We start from the raw sequence: 16,456 nt of genomic DNA, 5'->3' as shown, positions 1-16,456 counted from the left end.
CACTCCAGGCAAGTTCTCAGATAATCACTACTCCTCAAGTGAGAGGACTCGACTGGACCTTATGTCACAAATATTTCTCCTAACTTTATCATGGCCACTGGGGAGACCACCGGAGCTGGCTTATCCAGAGAACTTCTCACACCTTTAGGACAAACAAACTTTTCACACCTTTAGGACAGGAGATGGTTTTGCAAATTGGAGCAAGGCCCCCACGGAAGTTAGCCTCCCATCCTGCCACAGGAACTGGGAGTTAGGGGCAATAGCTCCCTGGATGTTTGAATTTCAAAAGATGGCTCCCAGGTCCTGGAGGAAACATTCCAGAGTTGTGAGACCAGCAGAGGTTATTTAGCCATTCTAAAGATATACATATATTCGAAAAGGACAGAAATTTTGAAAGAAAAAGAAGGGAGGGGGGTCCTCTTCCCTTATTTTCAACAAGGAGAATTAAGTCTCTTATTTTTAATTTGTATTTGCCTTTACACAATGCAGGGGTAGTTTTGTTTCCAGTCATCAGAGGGTGTGGCTGGGGAAATGTGATATTATGGGGAGCAACCATAAATCAACCAGACCAGGCGTTTCACACTTATTGTAAAAAACAAATTGTGGACAATTATTCAACTTTAAAAGAATGAAATTATGACACATGCTACAACATGGATGAACCCTGAAGACATTAAACTAAGTGAGATAAGCCAGGCACAAAAGGAAACTTACTGTATGATTCCACTTGTACGAGGTACATAGGGTAATCAAATTTATTGAGACAGAAAGTAGAATAATGGCTACCAAGGGCTGGGGGGGAGGGGAAATGGGAGTTATTGTTTAACAGGATATAGAGTTTCAGTTGGAGATGATGAAAAAGTTCTGGAGACGGATGCGCAACAATGTTAATATATGTAAGACCACTGGATGATACACTTAAAAATGGTTAAAATGGTAAACTATATATATTGTGAGATATATGTGTGTATATGCACGTATGTATGTGTGTGTGTATAAGTATATGACCTGCATCACCACCACCCAGGTCAAGAATGCCTTCTTCCCCATAACCCAAGTTCTGCTCTTTGCACTTATAGTCAGCATTGGTGGAGAGGGTCGGGGTAGGGAAAAGCAGCATCTCTCCTTGACGTCCATAACCATTTGGGCATTTTACCATTCGAATTCTACTTGCTCTCCAAGTGCGAAGTCTGAGTCAGCTGGGGTTTTTTGGTTTTGGGTTTTTTTTTTTCTTTATCAGTAATCATTACCAGAAGAAGAAAACATTTTGACACCTAACCTCACTGACACATCTCACGGGTTTTATTTCCTGCCCCTGCCCATACATTTGTCGTGGATCTTGACCTACATTTCATTTTCAAGCCTCATATGCATGACTGTGGCTTTCAGAGCACAGTCTGCAGGGCCTTCCCTGGTAGTCCAGTGATTAGGACTCCACGCTTCCATTGCTGGGGGCACGGGTTCAATCCCTCATCAGGGAACTAAGATCCCGCATGCTGAATATGAACTAGGATCCCACATGCTGCATGGCATGGGCAAAAAAATAAATAAAATAAAATTTTTTAAAAAACACAATAAAGCACGGTATGCAGCAGCAGTATTTGGCAGTGTCTTTTGTCTTCTTGCTCTACCTGCCAACATTGGATTTATCCTCCCCAAAAGAGAGGTTCCTGAAAGTGAAGTGTAAATGGAATTTGGGGTAAGATAAATCATCATTTACAGGTTTTCTGGAGAAATGTTCTCGAGTAGTGAATAAATTGTCCTCTATTTCAGTGCTAGGCCTCAACCCACAGTAAGAAATACATCTTACATCACCCCCAGCACACACGTGCCTGTTCACAACTGATCCAAACAGCTCATGCAACAATACCCTTACTCCATGGAATGCATTCTGAATTGGTTTCCTAATCTTTTCTGTAAAAACGCTGGTTACAACCCACTAAATTTGACTTCATGACTCATTAACGGGTCTCAGCCCACAGTTTGAAAACACTACACCAGTTTAATATTTCATCGATCGGGGTGTTTCTGTTTTGCATGTTGTGCCTATAGCTTAACTGCCTGCTCAGCACATTCCACAGAGTGGAGCTGATCTGGTCCCCATGCTAGAAGCAGTGACTCTTCCAGACTCTGTGGGGAAAAAATAAAAAGGAAAATTCACCTCAGCTCTATGCTTCTCCTGCCAGCATCAGGGACTGACGAACTCCAGGTCTTCCTAGAAATTAACCTTGGTTCTGGGGTACACTTTGTGGGGGGAAGGAAACATTTTTTTTCAGCTCCTTCTTCCCCTGCAAATTCAAAGTTGTTTTCGTTTTTTAATCTTCTCTTTGGATCACCTCCTTTCTCTCAGTGGCTCCTCAGAAAAGGTTATTCAAGTCCACAAAACAGTTAAATGACTCAAAACCCAGATCTGTATCCTCCTTTAAGTTGCTGTCCTTCAACTAGCCACTCCCACCCCAGCCAAACAGGGGACACCAGGAAAAATTGGGGGTAAGGGCCGCCTAAGAGAATGTGAGCTGAAAGAAAGAACAGGGAGGCTCAGTAGGTGTTGGCTGAGGTAGCAGGCTAGTCCTTTTCATTTTGGGTTTGCTGGATAACATGTGATGCTAAGAAGCCGGAGGAAAGGTGACCTAGTGTGGCCTCACCCCGTGCTTTGTACCCAATGGCAGCTGCTCCGGATGGGGAGGGAGGGGGAGGCGGAGGGAGGGAGTGTTGACACTTTCCTTTCACTTTCTCAGGCCACCAAACCTGACACCTGGGGACAGAACTACAGTTCCCACCACGCCTCGAGACAGGAGGAAGAAGGGGCACGGAGGACCAAAAGGAAAACCAGGAGAAAGAGCAAACATTACCTACTGGCAGAGGTGAGAGAGCCAGACAGGTAAGCAACAGGTGCAGGTTACAGGATGCAGGATGGAGGGTGTTGGAGGGTGGACATCGCTTGTTTCTCCTTGCAGGGCGTGTAGGCGGAGGTGAAGGGGGCTTTTGTGGAAACCCTGAGGACTTACTTGGTGTGTGTGTATGTGGGGGGGCGGGCATGGAAGTAAGATTTCAGCTCAAATTACAGGGATAAGACACCGGAAGTGGAATGGCTTTCTTTACTTGAAACGGGGAAGAGTTGTTTGATTATGTCTCGTGTCTGCTGGATCATTTAGCCATAGTGATTTCAGAGGAGTCCAGGAGAAGTGTAGGATCCTCCATCTGTATAAAGCTCACAGTTTTTACGTACAGATTTTAATTTGTGTGATGATACAGACTTGTCCTTTTCTATGACTTCTGAGAAAGCCAAAAACTAAAACTGGGGGAAATGAAGAAGGGTGTCATAGGCAGGAACAATTTGCAACACATCAAATTTTGTCATTAAATGAAATAAGGTTTCCTGTATTTTTAAGAGACATCTGACGAGGAGACCCAACACAACCAAAGAACAGTTGAAGGGCCCGGGTATATCTGCCATGAGGGGACATGGTTGCTGCTCCAGATATCTGCTGGGCTGTGGAGTAGGAATCTGCTGTCATGTGGAATGGGAGTCCTGATGCAGCATGAGGGTCCACAGATGGAAACCTCGGGGAGATAGATTTCAACCCCATGTAAGTTAGAGCTGTGCACACAACATAGATTTTTTCAGGAGGTACTGAGTTCCTTGTGATCTGAGATGCTATGGATATTTAAGCAGAGACGCTGAAGGTGGGAATAAAGTTTCAGGTGGGTGATTGTGTCGGTCAACACTTCCCAAGGCTAGCTAGTCCTCAAAATCACCTGGGAGTGTGTGCATGTTTTTAAATCTATTTAGCAGACCTAAGATGGGCTCCAGGAATATATAGATAGTTAATTATCTTCCCAGGTAATTCTGATAAGCAGTTAGTTTGGGAGACACTGTCATGAGAAACTTTCTTTTCCAGCCTATGGTAGAGTATGGCACAAACATTCGAACCACAGGGTTTTTTTGTTGGTTTCGTTTTGTTTTGTTGCACCTAGAGGCTTGTGGGATCTTAGTTCTCCAACCAGGGATTGAAACCGGGCCCTTGACAGTGAAAGCACAGAGTCCTAACCGCTGGACTGCCAGGGAATTCCCCACAGTTTTCATTTTGAATATTCTCAGAATCATAATTTCCAGGACGAGAAAAAGCAGGTGCCAACCAGAAGAATAGGGCTGTGTGACTCTTCCCAAAACTGACTTGTCTGTCAGGCCTCATTGATGCTTGCAGCTCGTTGCCTTGCCATTCAGTCTTCCAGTAATTTGTCTTCCTCCCGTGTGACATGGAGATAGGCTGACAGCTAGGCATGTCTCCCACCTGATAACTGGCAGGTAAAACACTCCTGCTGGGCCCCGAGGCATGTGGGATCTTAGTTCCTGGACCAGGGATCAAACCCACCACCCCCTGCAGTGGAAGCACTGGAAGCATGGAGTCTTAACCCCTGGACTGCGAGGGAAGTCCCAGTCAATGCTGTCATCTGACAGTGTTGACCATGTACTGGGCCCAGCAGAGAACAGCAGTAGAACCTCTTCATTCCAAGGTCACCCCTAAAGTAATGTTAACTCACCTAGGACAGGTGGGGTTTGTGCGGGCAGCTCCCTCTTACCTGACCAGTAATTAACATCCTTCTCCCACGAGGATGGCAGTGCTAGGAAAACAGTGACCTCACTCTGTCTTGTCCTGTGCTGAATCCCAAGTGCCAAGAATAGTTCCCGGCCCCTGGTAGGTGGTCACTAACACAGAGGTCCCCAATCCCCAGGCTGTGGACCAGTACCGGTCCTGTTAGGTACTGGTCCCTATCGCTCCCCATCACTCCCCATCGCCCCCCATTGCCCCCCATTGCTCCCCATCGCTCCCCATCGCTCACGTTGCCTCCTGAACCATCCTGGCCCCCCACCCTGTCCGAGGAAAAATTGTCTTCCACGAAACCAGTACCTGGTGCCGAAAAGGTTGGGGATGGCTGCACTAAAGAGAGACTGAATTCCTTCTTTTCTTCCTTGATCTGTTCTAGGTGGCAAGAGCCATGCAATTCTCCAGCTCAGCCAGGGCAGCGGATGAGAACTTTGACTATTTGTTCAAGATTATCCTCATCGGGGATTCCAACGTGGGGAAGACGTGTGTGGTGCGGCATTTCACGTCCGGGGTCTACACCGAAGCGCAGCAGAACACCATTGGGGTGGACTTCACTGTGCGTGCCCTGGAGATCAACGGCAAGAAAGTGAAGGTCAGAGGGGGACGGGGTGGGTCTGCCTCTTTTAGCCATGGTTCCTAACCCCGAAACACATGCCTGAGGAGTGAAAGATTTAAATATAAAATATGAGATCATTAAAATACCAGGAAAAAAAAACCCCATGGGAGTATTTATTTTTATCATTGAGGAATAGAGAAATCAGGCTTTAAAGTAAGACAAGAACCCGGAAGCCATAAGGGAAAATATTGCTCCATCTAACTATTTAAAGGTCAAATTAATACTCTTCTATATGATCATATAAAGGTCAAATTTCTACATACTCAAAAATACCATAAACAAAGTCAAAGATGAGTGACAAACTGGAAAGGAACATTTGCAAATATGGAACTGACAGAGAGCTAATTTCTCTGATGTGAAAAGAGCTCTGATAAATATCAAAGAAAAGACCAACAACCAAATACAAAAAGTAGGCACTTCACAGATTAGACAAAACAGCTACTTCACAGATGTTATATGAACTGGCTCATACATTTATGTGAAAAAGTAAAAGTGCCCATTGTTACTCATAATTAAAGAAATGAAATTAAAATAAGTGAGATAATATCATTTACCCATTTGACCAAAAAAGATCAAAAAGTGTTGGTGAAAATGTAATAAATGGATTTTGTGTGGGATCCTTATTAAACAAACACAATAGTAAAAAGACATTTTGAGGCTTCCCTGGTGGCGCAGTGGTTGAGAGTCCGCCTGCCGATGCAGGGGACACGGGTTCGTGCCCCAGTCCGGGAAGATCCCACCTGCCGCGGAGCGGCTGGGCCTGTGAGCCATGGCCGCTGAGCCTGCGCGTCCGGAGCCTGTGCTCTGCAACGGGAGAGGCCACAACAGTGAGAGGCCTGCGTACTGCAAAAAAAAAAAAAAGATAAAACATCTGGATGAAGGGATGAGTGTGGTAGGAAGGCAAAAGAACACCAGACCTTAGGACACTGGATCCGCCTCTCCCACTGAAGGGCACCTTAGGTGATGGCCCCCAACCTGAAAACCTTGGGGATTTTACCCTGGGGAGCACCTGAAAAAAGACAGATTCCCGGGTCCTACCCCAGACCTCTTGAATTTGGATCTCTAGAAGTGAGACCCAGGGAACGACTTAGGCGAGCAAGTTCCCATCAGGGGTGGGAACTCCTGATGCGGACCCCCTTTCCTGCCCTTCTCCAGATGCAGGTGTGGGACACTGCAGGCCAGGAGCGCTTCCGGACCATCACCCAAAGCTACTATCGCAGTGCCCACGCGGCCATCATTGCCTACGACCTCACGCGGCGGTCCACGTTCGAGTCTGTTCCTCACTGGATTCACGAGATAGAGAAATACGGGGCGGCAAACTTGGTCATCATGCTGATTGGTAGGTCGATTTCAAAGTGTGTCGCTTTCCTTAACTGCCCGCCGCCCCCCATGCTCAGCTTTTTCTGTTTCCAGCGGTAGTGGAACAGGAAGCCGTAAAAGTGCACGTGGCGGATGGGACCTCAGAAAACATCTGGGCCAGAAATTCCCATCAGCTTCACTTGAGCGTGAGAGTGGGGTGGTTTGAACTTGTTAAGAATACAGATTCCAGGGCCCCACCCTAGAGTTTCTCACTGCAAAAACCTGAGATGGGGCCAGACATCTAGATGAAGGTACACCCTGGCTGATTCGACACACGTCTGTACAGACTACACAGGAAGTATTCTGTAGTCTGAGCTTCACAGCGTCAGATGGCTCTCAGTCCCCGGAAGAGCCGCTCAGATGACTATGACTGACAACACTCTTGAATGACTTATCACACCTGCTAAGATGCTGAGCAAATCTGAACAACAAGCCAACATCAAAATTAACCGCACCTTCAACTATACAAAGTGAACCCACAGCTTGCAATACGTGCTGTCACGCTGTGCATTCAGAAACGGGTGACGTGCTGTCGCTTCCCTATGGTATTAGCTTTGCAAGCAGTTCCCCTCCTAAGGACACTAATGTTTACCAAGTGGCTGCTTGATTTTGGCAAGTTGGTTTAGGTTCTTGCTACTCAAAGCGTGGTCCACGGACCAGCAGCATCAGCATCACTGGGGTTTTTGGTTTTAGGTCTCTTTTTCTTTTTTTTTTGTATTAAGACTTATTTTTTCAGAGCAGTTTTTAAGGTTCTCAGCAAAATTGGGAAGGTACGGAGATTTCCCATATGCCCCTTGTACTCACACATGCATAGCCTCTCCCATATCAACATCTCCTACCAATGTGGCACATTTGTTACAAAGGATGAACCTACATTGACACATCACAGTCATCTGAACTTCATAGTTTACATTATGGCTCATTCTTGGTGTTGTACTTTCTATGGGTTTGGACAAATGTCTAATGACAAGTATCCACCATGATGATACCATAGAAAGTATTTTCATTACCCTAAAAATCCACAGAATCAGCACCACTTTAGGGTTTGTTAAAAGTGCCCCATCTCAGGCCCCATTCCAGACCTACTGAATCTGAATCTTCGTTTTAACAGGATCCTAGAGAGATTCCTATGCAAATTAAAGTTTGCAGAGCACAGGTCTAGAGAGCTGCTGCGGGACTGAGCGCTAAACATAGCGTGTTTAGTGGATTATTTATCCCTGCACAGGCATATCCTAGCTGTGTGGTAAGTTACCTTCTGAGCCCTGGTTTCCTCATCTATAATATGCAATCAGTATTCACTACGGTTGTTGTAAAGATGTGATGAGATAATGTGTATACATTGCTTGACAGTGCCTGACGCATAGTAGGTGCTTCATAACGGGTGTGGGGTTTGTTTCTAGAAGGTTCGTTTGTCTGAGGGAACAAAACTCCTCTGTGTTCCTTAAACAATGGGGTGGGGTGCTTATGGTGAGGGTGCAAGTCCCTGGGACCTAGGAAAACCCAGCCCAGCATTCAAGCCCAGCAGAGTGGGAGACACAGTGGAGCCAGGCCACCTATCGCAAGCAGGAAGTGGGGGACCCTCCTCTCAGGGCTGGGCTCTGTGTACCAGCCTCCTCCACCATTGTGTATCTATGTCTTCTCTCAGAGCTGCTCCTTACATTCAGGATACTGTGGGCCTGCAGCACTCTCGCTCCGAACCATCCCTCCTGGGTTCCTCAAAGCATCATCCCCAGCCTCCTCCTGCCACAAAATCCCTCATTCTCTCATACCCTCTAGCTCACATTCTTCAGAAAGGAAATCCCATCGCCCCATTCCTTTTTTTTCTAATACTTAATTTTTAAAAAATATTTATTTATTTATGTATTCGGCTGCACCGGGTCTTAGTTGCAGCACACAGGGTCTTTTAGTTGCGGCACGCACGCGGGATCTAGTTCCCTGACCAGGTATCCAACCCAGGCCCCCTGCATTGGGAGCGCGGGGTCTTAACCACTGGACCATCAGAGAAGTCCCGCCCCATTCCTCTTTCTCATGGCAAAGCCTGGCCCAGGCTGCTGGCCAACCTCACGGTGGCGGGCAGGCCTGGTGTAAGGTACCCGGCCTGGACCAAGCAGCTGGGTCCTGAGGGGGGAGGCAGTGACAGGAAGCATAGCTGGGCTGCAGACGGTCCACAGAAGAGGTCACTCGCACACATCGTTGGCACATCTAGCCCATTTATTATTACTATTGTGATTGCAAAAAGGACTTGTTATTCTAGAACCATGTTTTCCCTGTCTTTGCTGTTTTAAGTCACAGTCTAGCCCCTATCATATGCATGGCCTTGAAGAGAATGCTGCTTTGTAACTCATTCTGCTTCTTGTAACTTAAGAATCAGTCATTCCAAGAGCCTAGACGGGCTCGTTCCTTCGTGCTGCATCAGATCAAAAGCTCCCTATCCACAGCCAGCTGCCAAAGAAAATGCGCCTCAAACGTAGCCCCTTTGTTCAGAGGGGCTGTGTCTTTTCCCTCATGGCAGGAAACAGGAGAGATTAATGAGACTGGGAAGCGTCTTCCACATGGAGGGCAACTTGTCTTTTTGGAGAAGCGTGAGCTGCCTTCTCTCTCTTGTTACTTCTCAGCCAAAGGTCCCCTCTGGGACCAGAAACATTTCTGATTTGACTTCAGATATAAAGAACACTTCTTCAAAAGGCAGAGTTCAGGGCTTCCCTGGTGGTGCAGTGGTTAAGAATCTGCCTGCCAATGCAGGGGACACGGGTTTGAGCCCTGGTCCGGGAAGATCCCACATGCTGCGGAGCAACTAAGCCCATGAGCCAGAACTACTGAGCCTGCGCTCTAGAGCCCACAAGCCACAACTACTGAGTCCACGTGCCACAACTACTGAAACCCACGCGCCTAGAGCCTGTGCTCTGCAACGAAGAGTAGCCCCCGCTCACTGCAACTAGAGAAAGCCCGCATGCAGCAATGAAGACCCAATGCAGCCACAAACAAATAAATAAATTTATGTTTAAGAAAAGAAAAAGGCAGCGTTCAGAGTTATAAAAATAAACACTGACCCCCAACAGAGCCATATTTCTTCCTCAATAACAACTTCTTCGAAGCACCGAGGAGGACACTGGCCAAGGTTTCTGACACCCTTCACAACAGCTGCTCCTGAAGTGTGATGACCAGGAGGGGTGACAAGATCTGACGACAGGTGACATTTACTAAACTCCACTCTGAGTCTGCCCCTGGGTCCCTTCACTTAATCCTCACAGCCATCCTGAGAAGCAGAGACGACCATCCTCGTCTCCCAGCTGAGGAAACCGAGGCCTCTGGAGGTTAAGTACCCTGCCAAGGAGCTCAGCCGAGTCACCTACTGACAGGTGAGGCCGGATCTGAATCAGCCCCGGGTGGTTCAGTTCCTGTCCAACCACTTTCCAGTAGCTGGTCAGTCCGACAGTCACCCCCTGAAGCTCTGGTTGAGGCAATGTCTCGTCCACTCCAGTGCCTGGACTTTGCAGTCAGACAGATTTGGGTTCAAATCTCCCTCTCTGTCCTTCCACTTTCCCCTGTTATATTTAAAGGTCCACAATCTCTCAGCAAAAGCTCTTAGAACCCGGATTCCCTGGTTCTACATCCTCACCAGCACTTGCTATTATCAGATCTTTTCTACATCCTCACCAGAACTTGCTATTATCAGATCTTTTCATTTCTTCCATCCTGATAAGTGTGTCATGATATCACTCGCATTTTTTTATTTGCAGGTCCCTGTTCACTGTTGAGGTCAAGCACTTTTTCATACACTTGTTAGCTATTTGGATATTCTCTTTTCAATTCTCATGCCCATTTTTCTACCTGTTGTTTGTCTTTTTCTTATTGATCCCTACAAGTACCTTATGTTTTCTGGAAATAATCTATGTTGGTTCGGGTCTTCCAGGAAGATGTCAGGACAGGACCCGATAGACATGCAAGAGATTTATTGGGAGAAATGGCTGTGAGGGGTAAAGAGGAAGGCCCAGAAGGAGGCAGGGAGAGTCTTCTATGTCATGCAGACCTGCCCCTGGGAAGGAGAGAAGGGAGGAAGGAGGATGGTGTCCAAGAAAGGTTCGTTCAGCCCTGAACCAAAGCTGCCTGACAGAGGAGTGGAACCCTGGTCTCTGCAGCAGGGGCCTGCGTCAGTGCCTCCCTGTGCTGGGGCCTCTGCACCAGCTGGCGGAGGACAGTGGGGTAGCAGCTGGGCTGGAGTCACCTACACTCCCTGAAGTCAGTTCTCTTGAACAGCTCTGAGCCCTTTGTCAATCGCATGTGTTGCAAATACACCTTTCACCTTTATTTATTTATTTTAAATTTTATTTATTTTTTTTAACGTTTTGGCCACGCCACGCGGCATGTGGGATCTTAGTTCCCTGACCAGGAATCGAACCCATGCTCCCTGCATTGGAAGCTTGGAGTCTTAACCACTGGACCACCAGGGAAGTCCCTCATCTTTCACTTTTTTACTCTCAGAGTTCCTCTTCACTCTCCTGATGGTGTATTTTGATGGACAGACATTTAAAATTTTAATATATTTCAATCCATCAAACTTTTCCTTAATGATTATTGCTTCCTGTATCCTATGTAGGAAAATTTACCCTAATTGAAATCATTAACATAGCCTTACATTATCTTTTGAAGCTTGCTTGCTGTATGTTTTTTGTTTCTTTAACATCTTTATTGGAGTATAACTGCTTTACAATGGTGTGTTAGTTTCTGCTGTATAACAAAGTGAATCAGCTATACGTATACATATATCCCCATATCTCCTCCCTCTTGCGTCTCCCTCCCACCCTCCCTTGCTTGCTGGATTTGTTTGTTTGTTTATAATTTATTATGACTTTTACATTTAGATCTGCAATTTACCCAGCATTGATTATGGTGTACAGTGAGAGGTCTGGGCCAAAACTTGTAACTATTCATGTAAAGATCCAATTGCCTCCGTACTATTGACTAAAAAGGCAATCTTGTCCACTGCTCTGTGGCACCATCCTTCTGTGAAGGGTACATATATTCGTGAGTTTGTTTCTGAGCTTTTTATTCTATTCTACTGGTCTATTTCATGCATTCTTTTGGAGGGCAAAAATATTTTAGATATTACAGTGGTTTGTGGCCTCCAAAGGGCCAGATATACAGTGTATCTGTAGGGTCTGTACACAAATTTTGTAAGGTCTGTACACAAATGTTCACTTAAGCACTATTCATAATAATAAAAAACTAGAATCAACTCAGTTTCCTTCATATGGGTGGGTAGTTAAACAAACTGTGGTACATCCATACCATGAAACATGACTCAGCAATAAAAAAGAAACTACTGGGGGCTTCCCTGGTGGCGCAGTGGTTGAGAGTCCGCCTGCCCATGCAGGGGACACGGGTTTGTGTCCCGGTCCGGAAGGTTCCCACATGCCGCGGAGCGGCTGGGCCCTTGAGCCGTGGCCGCTGAGCCTGCGCTCCGCAACGGGAGAGGCCACAGCAGCGAGAGGCCCGCGTACCGCAAAAAAAAAAAAAAAAAGAAACTACTGTATGATTCTTTTTTTTAAAAATAAATTTATTTATTTTTGCTGCGTTGGGTCTTCGTAGCTGCGCATTGGCTTTCTCTAGTTGCAGGGAGCTAAGGCTACTCTTCATTGTGGTTCGTGGGCCTCTCATTGTGGTTGCTTCTCTTGTTGAGGAGCACAGACTCTAGAGCACAGGCTCAGTAGTTGTGCCGCACAGGCTTAGTTGTTCCACGGCATGTGGGATCTTCCTGGACCAGGGCTTGAACCTGTGTCCCCTGCATTGGCAGGTGGATTCTTAACCACTGCGCTACCAGGGAAGCCCCTACATAACATCCTGGAAATGACAAAATTATACAGATGGAGAACAGATTAGTTACCAGGGGTCAGGGATTAGAGCTGGTGGGAGGTTGTAAAGGGTAGCACAGCGAGCACTTCGTGGTGATGGAACTGTTCTGTATCTTGACTGCACTGGTAGGTGTAGGAATCTACACATGTGATCAAATTGCACAAATACATACGCACACACATACACACAAAGGAATGTGTGTATAATTTGTGAAATCTGAATAAGCTTTGTGGGTTGTATTAGTGTCAATTTCCTGGTTTTGATATTGAACTGTAGTTGTGCAAGAGGTTACCATTGGGGGAACCTGGGAGAAGCGTACACTGGACCTCCCTGAATATATATATATATATATATATATGTGTGTGTGTATGTAGTGTGTGTGTGTGCGTGTGCGTGTGTGTGCAATTTCCTGTGAATCTAGATTTTTTTTCCAAATAGGAAGTTTTACTGTTTTTCAGAGGCGAAGGGGTAATTAGGGGGAAAAAAGATCGAAAAAGACCCCCTATGAGGACAATAAAGAAACACTGGTCTAGCCCATCTTAATTGCTCTAGCTTTGTAATAAACCTTGATGTCTAGTGAAACAAACCTGGTGAGAAAGTAATTTCGCCTTTAGATTCCTGCCTCCGAGAGATCAAAGTCCAGTGATTAGATGAATGTAGGATTGAGGAAGAGGAAAAGAAATGCGGTACTTCTCTTACAGTAAATCCTGGGCTGTGCTGGCAAAATCCCTCATCGAGCTTTCTGGGGGAATTGCAAATGTTCTGTGTCCTGAGGGGGATGGCGGTCATGGGACATAGACATTTGCCAAAACTCATTGACCTGTCTGCTTCAAGTCTGTGCAATTTTTTTTTTTTTTTTTTTTTTTTTTTTTTTGCTGTACGCGGGCCTCTCACTGCTGTGGCCTCTCCCGTTGCGGAGCACAGGCTCCGGACGCGCAGGTTCAGCGGCCATGGCTCATGGGCCCAGCCGCTCCGCGGCATGTGGGATCTTCCCGGACCGGGGCACGAACCCGTGTCCCCTGCATCGGCAGGCGGACTCTCAACCACTGCGCCACCAGGGAAGCCCAGGTCTGTGCATTTTATTGCCTGTAAATTATAGCTCTGTCCTTCACTATTCACTCCACGCCTTCAATCCAACAAATCTCATCACAGTCTCCTCAGTGAGACCAGGCCCCATCTCTACAGTCACTTGGGAAAAAAAAGAGTGAAAAGAGGAAAAAGATGTGAAGCAAGTAGAGAGAAGACAGAGAGGGTCACCGGCCCAGCCTTCACCTTGTCACACTTGGCAGGAATGATGGTCCCCACATACAGTGGCTCCACCTGTCCTGGGCAATAAAACACACACCTCCGGCCCATTCCTAGCAGCTCTTAATGCTCTTACAGGACAGTGCATTAAGACAGCAGCTCCATGAATACTCTGAGTCGAAAAGATACATGCACCCCAATGTTCATAGCAGCACTATTTACAATAACCAAAACATGGAAGCAATCTAAGTGTCCATCAACAGATGAATGCATAAAGAAGATGCGGCACATATATACGATGGAATTTTACTCAGCCATAAAAATGAATGAAATAATGCCATTTGCAGCAACATGGATGGACCTAGAGATTGTACTGAATAAAGTAAGTCAGACAAAGACAAATACCATATGATGTCACTTATACGTGGAATCTAAAAAAATGATACAAATGAACTTATTTACAAAACAGAGCCAGACTCACAGACGTAGAAAACAAACTTATGGTTACCAAAGGAGAATGGTGGGGGAGGGATAAATTAAGAGTTTAGGATGAACAGATCCACACTACTAAATATAAAATAGACAACCAACAGGGACCTACTGTACCGCACAGGGAACTCTACTCAGTATCTTGTAATAAAGTATAATGGAAAAAATCTGAAATTTTATATATACATATGAATCACTTTGCTGTATACCAGAAGCTAACACAACATTGTAAATCAACTGTACTTCAATTAAAAAAAAAAAAGATAGTGGCTCTGTTTCCATTCATCGTTGGGTTCATTTTCAGTAACTATTTGTGAACAAATGCATGTGCACATATTGCTAAACTAAAATGTTCTTTTTGAAGTTCACCTTCTAAAAAACCAGATTAAGTTACTCATCGGAATATTTGCTTCTCTCTCACTCCCAGGGAACAAATGTGACATGTGGGAAAAACGGCACGTCCTGTTTGAGGACGCCTGCACACTGGCTGAGAAATACGGCCTCCTGGCTGTCTTGGAGACGTCTGCCAAGGAGTCCAAGAACATCGATGAGGTCTTCGTGCTGATGGCCAGGGAGTTGATGGCACGCCACAGCCTGCCCTTGTACGGGGAGGGTACCCTGGGCAGCCTCCCCCTGGATTCCAGTCCTGTCCTCACGGCCCCGGGGCCGAGGGAGAAGAGCCAGTGCACTTGTTGAGTATGTTCCCCGGGCCGGTGGCACCCAGCAGAGGCCACCTCCGAAACCAGGGGCAGCGGACGGCCTCGTGTCTGCTGAGTAGACCTCGGACCCCAGTGCGGACTTGCAGCTGGTCCTACTCCTTCCTGCCTGGTGGGGGGGCACCCTTTTGCCTCAGTTCACACCAGAGGGGGAAACCCTGACTCTGAGGATGGAGGACACCACTGTTTTTCTTGACTTTTCCTAGGACTCAAGGCCCAGCGGTAGGAGGACAAGATTTGTTCCTTTTCATTTTTCCCTTTTCTATCTCCCCAACCCTTCAGCTGTTTTCTACTGAACTCTGCCTCTCACTTGAAGAAGAGGGTAGTGAAGGAAAGAAGAAAAGAGAAGTAGAAGTAGGAAAGAAGACGGGGGAGAAGATGTCTGGAACATTGCAGAGTGGTTGAAAACAGCGTGGGCGTGGGAAGATGGGGAAAAAGCCTGCAATGATGAACCAGATGCTGTTAACTTCTGCTTCCTGACATTCACACCTCGGGTCTTAGTTTGGGGGGCAAAGCTTTTTGACCTAAAGACCATAAATACGGTCTTGCCAAATGGTCAGGAGCCATGTGATGGAGAGAGAATTAGATTTCACTTTATCCGAGTTGGGCGGATTGGACCACCCTCCTAGGATGAGGGAGATGCCTACAATTTCTTTCCAAAACACCCAATCATCTGCTGGATCAAAAGTCATTTCTGAATTGAAATTAAATTGGCTCATAGACAAATATCAAACCAGTACTGACCTTGCTGTATGGCCGGGGCGTGCTGTGTACCCTCTGGAAGCTGTGAGTCATAACCCTTGTGTCTGCAAAGCTCCCTGATGGTTGCTGCTGAGGGTGTCTTACAATCCTAATAAGAAATGCAAGTGTTGGTCCGGCCACAACATCAGCTCTGAAAGAGGAAATGTCTGTCCGGGGCGCACCCAGGGTGCAGGTGGGTCCCCCCCAGGCATTTCTAGCTGTAGCACTGTTAACTGCAGGCTGAGACCAGCACAAAACAAATAGCCACTAGCCACGTGTGACTGAGTACTTGAAATTGGCTAATTTGAATTTGATGAGCTCTGAATGTAAAATACATACCAGAATTTGAAGACGTATTATGAAAAATAAAATGTAAAGTATCTTCCTAATAATTTTTATATTGATTATATGTTTAAATGATATTTTAGATTAATATTATTCCAGGTTAATAAAATATATATTAACACTTCAGCTGTTTCTTTTTACTTTTTTTAATGTGGCAACTAGAAAATCTTAAATTATGTGTGTGGCTCACACCATATGCCCATTGGACAGTACAATAGAGCAATGCTTCTGTAGTGGAATTCCCCAACCACAACTAGGACAGGGGCCAGGGGATGCTTGTCTAGGATTCCTGACACCCATGGCTGACTGACTGAATCTTTCCAGAAACCCACACTTCACCAAGCTTGCCAGGTGATTCTCCCCACACTAAACCTTGAGAACTACTACCATACAGAGTTTAGGTGAGGATGGGAGTGTAACCACAGAGAATAAATTACATTTAATTCACAGCAATATATATTCATTTTTGAAGCGAACAACTT

At 46.0% G+C, this 16,456-nt stretch overlaps 1 protein-coding gene across 3 annotated transcripts; it reads left to right on the top strand.

The window, feature by feature from the left end:
- The first annotated feature begins 2,749 nt into the window (after nucleotides 1-2,749).
- RAB19 (RAB19, member RAS oncogene family) lies at nucleotides 2,750-16,065 on the top strand. Of its 3 annotated transcripts, XM_024742525.1 has the most exons (5): nucleotides 2,762-2,881; nucleotides 3,393-3,590; nucleotides 4,990-5,202; nucleotides 6,382-6,565; nucleotides 14,600-16,065. In XM_024742525.1, the coding sequence occupies exons 2-5, from the start codon at nucleotides 3,543-3,545 to the stop codon at nucleotides 14,866-14,868; spliced, it is 714 nt and encodes a 237-aa protein (XP_024598293.1). In that variant the 5' UTR covers nucleotides 2,762-2,881; nucleotides 3,393-3,542; the 3' UTR covers nucleotides 14,869-16,065. The 3 variants fall into 3 exon arrangements, with proteins under 3 accessions (XP_024598295.1, XP_024598294.1, XP_024598293.1); XM_024742527.1 differs by lacking the exon at nucleotides 3,393-3,590 and having other exon boundaries at nucleotides 2,750-2,864; XM_024742526.1 differs by lacking the exon at nucleotides 3,393-3,590 and having other exon boundaries at nucleotides 2,755-2,881.
- Nucleotides 16,066-16,456: the final 391 nt, after the last annotated feature.

Source organism: Neophocaena asiaeorientalis, unplaced genomic scaffold (genome assembly GCF_003031525.2).
Source record: "Neophocaena asiaeorientalis asiaeorientalis breed wild unplaced genomic scaffold, Neophocaena_asiaeorientalis_V1.1 scaffold598, whole genome shotgun sequence".
In the NCBI taxonomy this organism is placed as follows: domain Eukaryota; kingdom Metazoa; phylum Chordata; class Mammalia; order Artiodactyla; family Phocoenidae; genus Neophocaena; species Neophocaena asiaeorientalis.
Note: the sequence above shows the minus strand (reverse complement) of the source record. Positions and strands in the feature narration are given on the sequence as shown.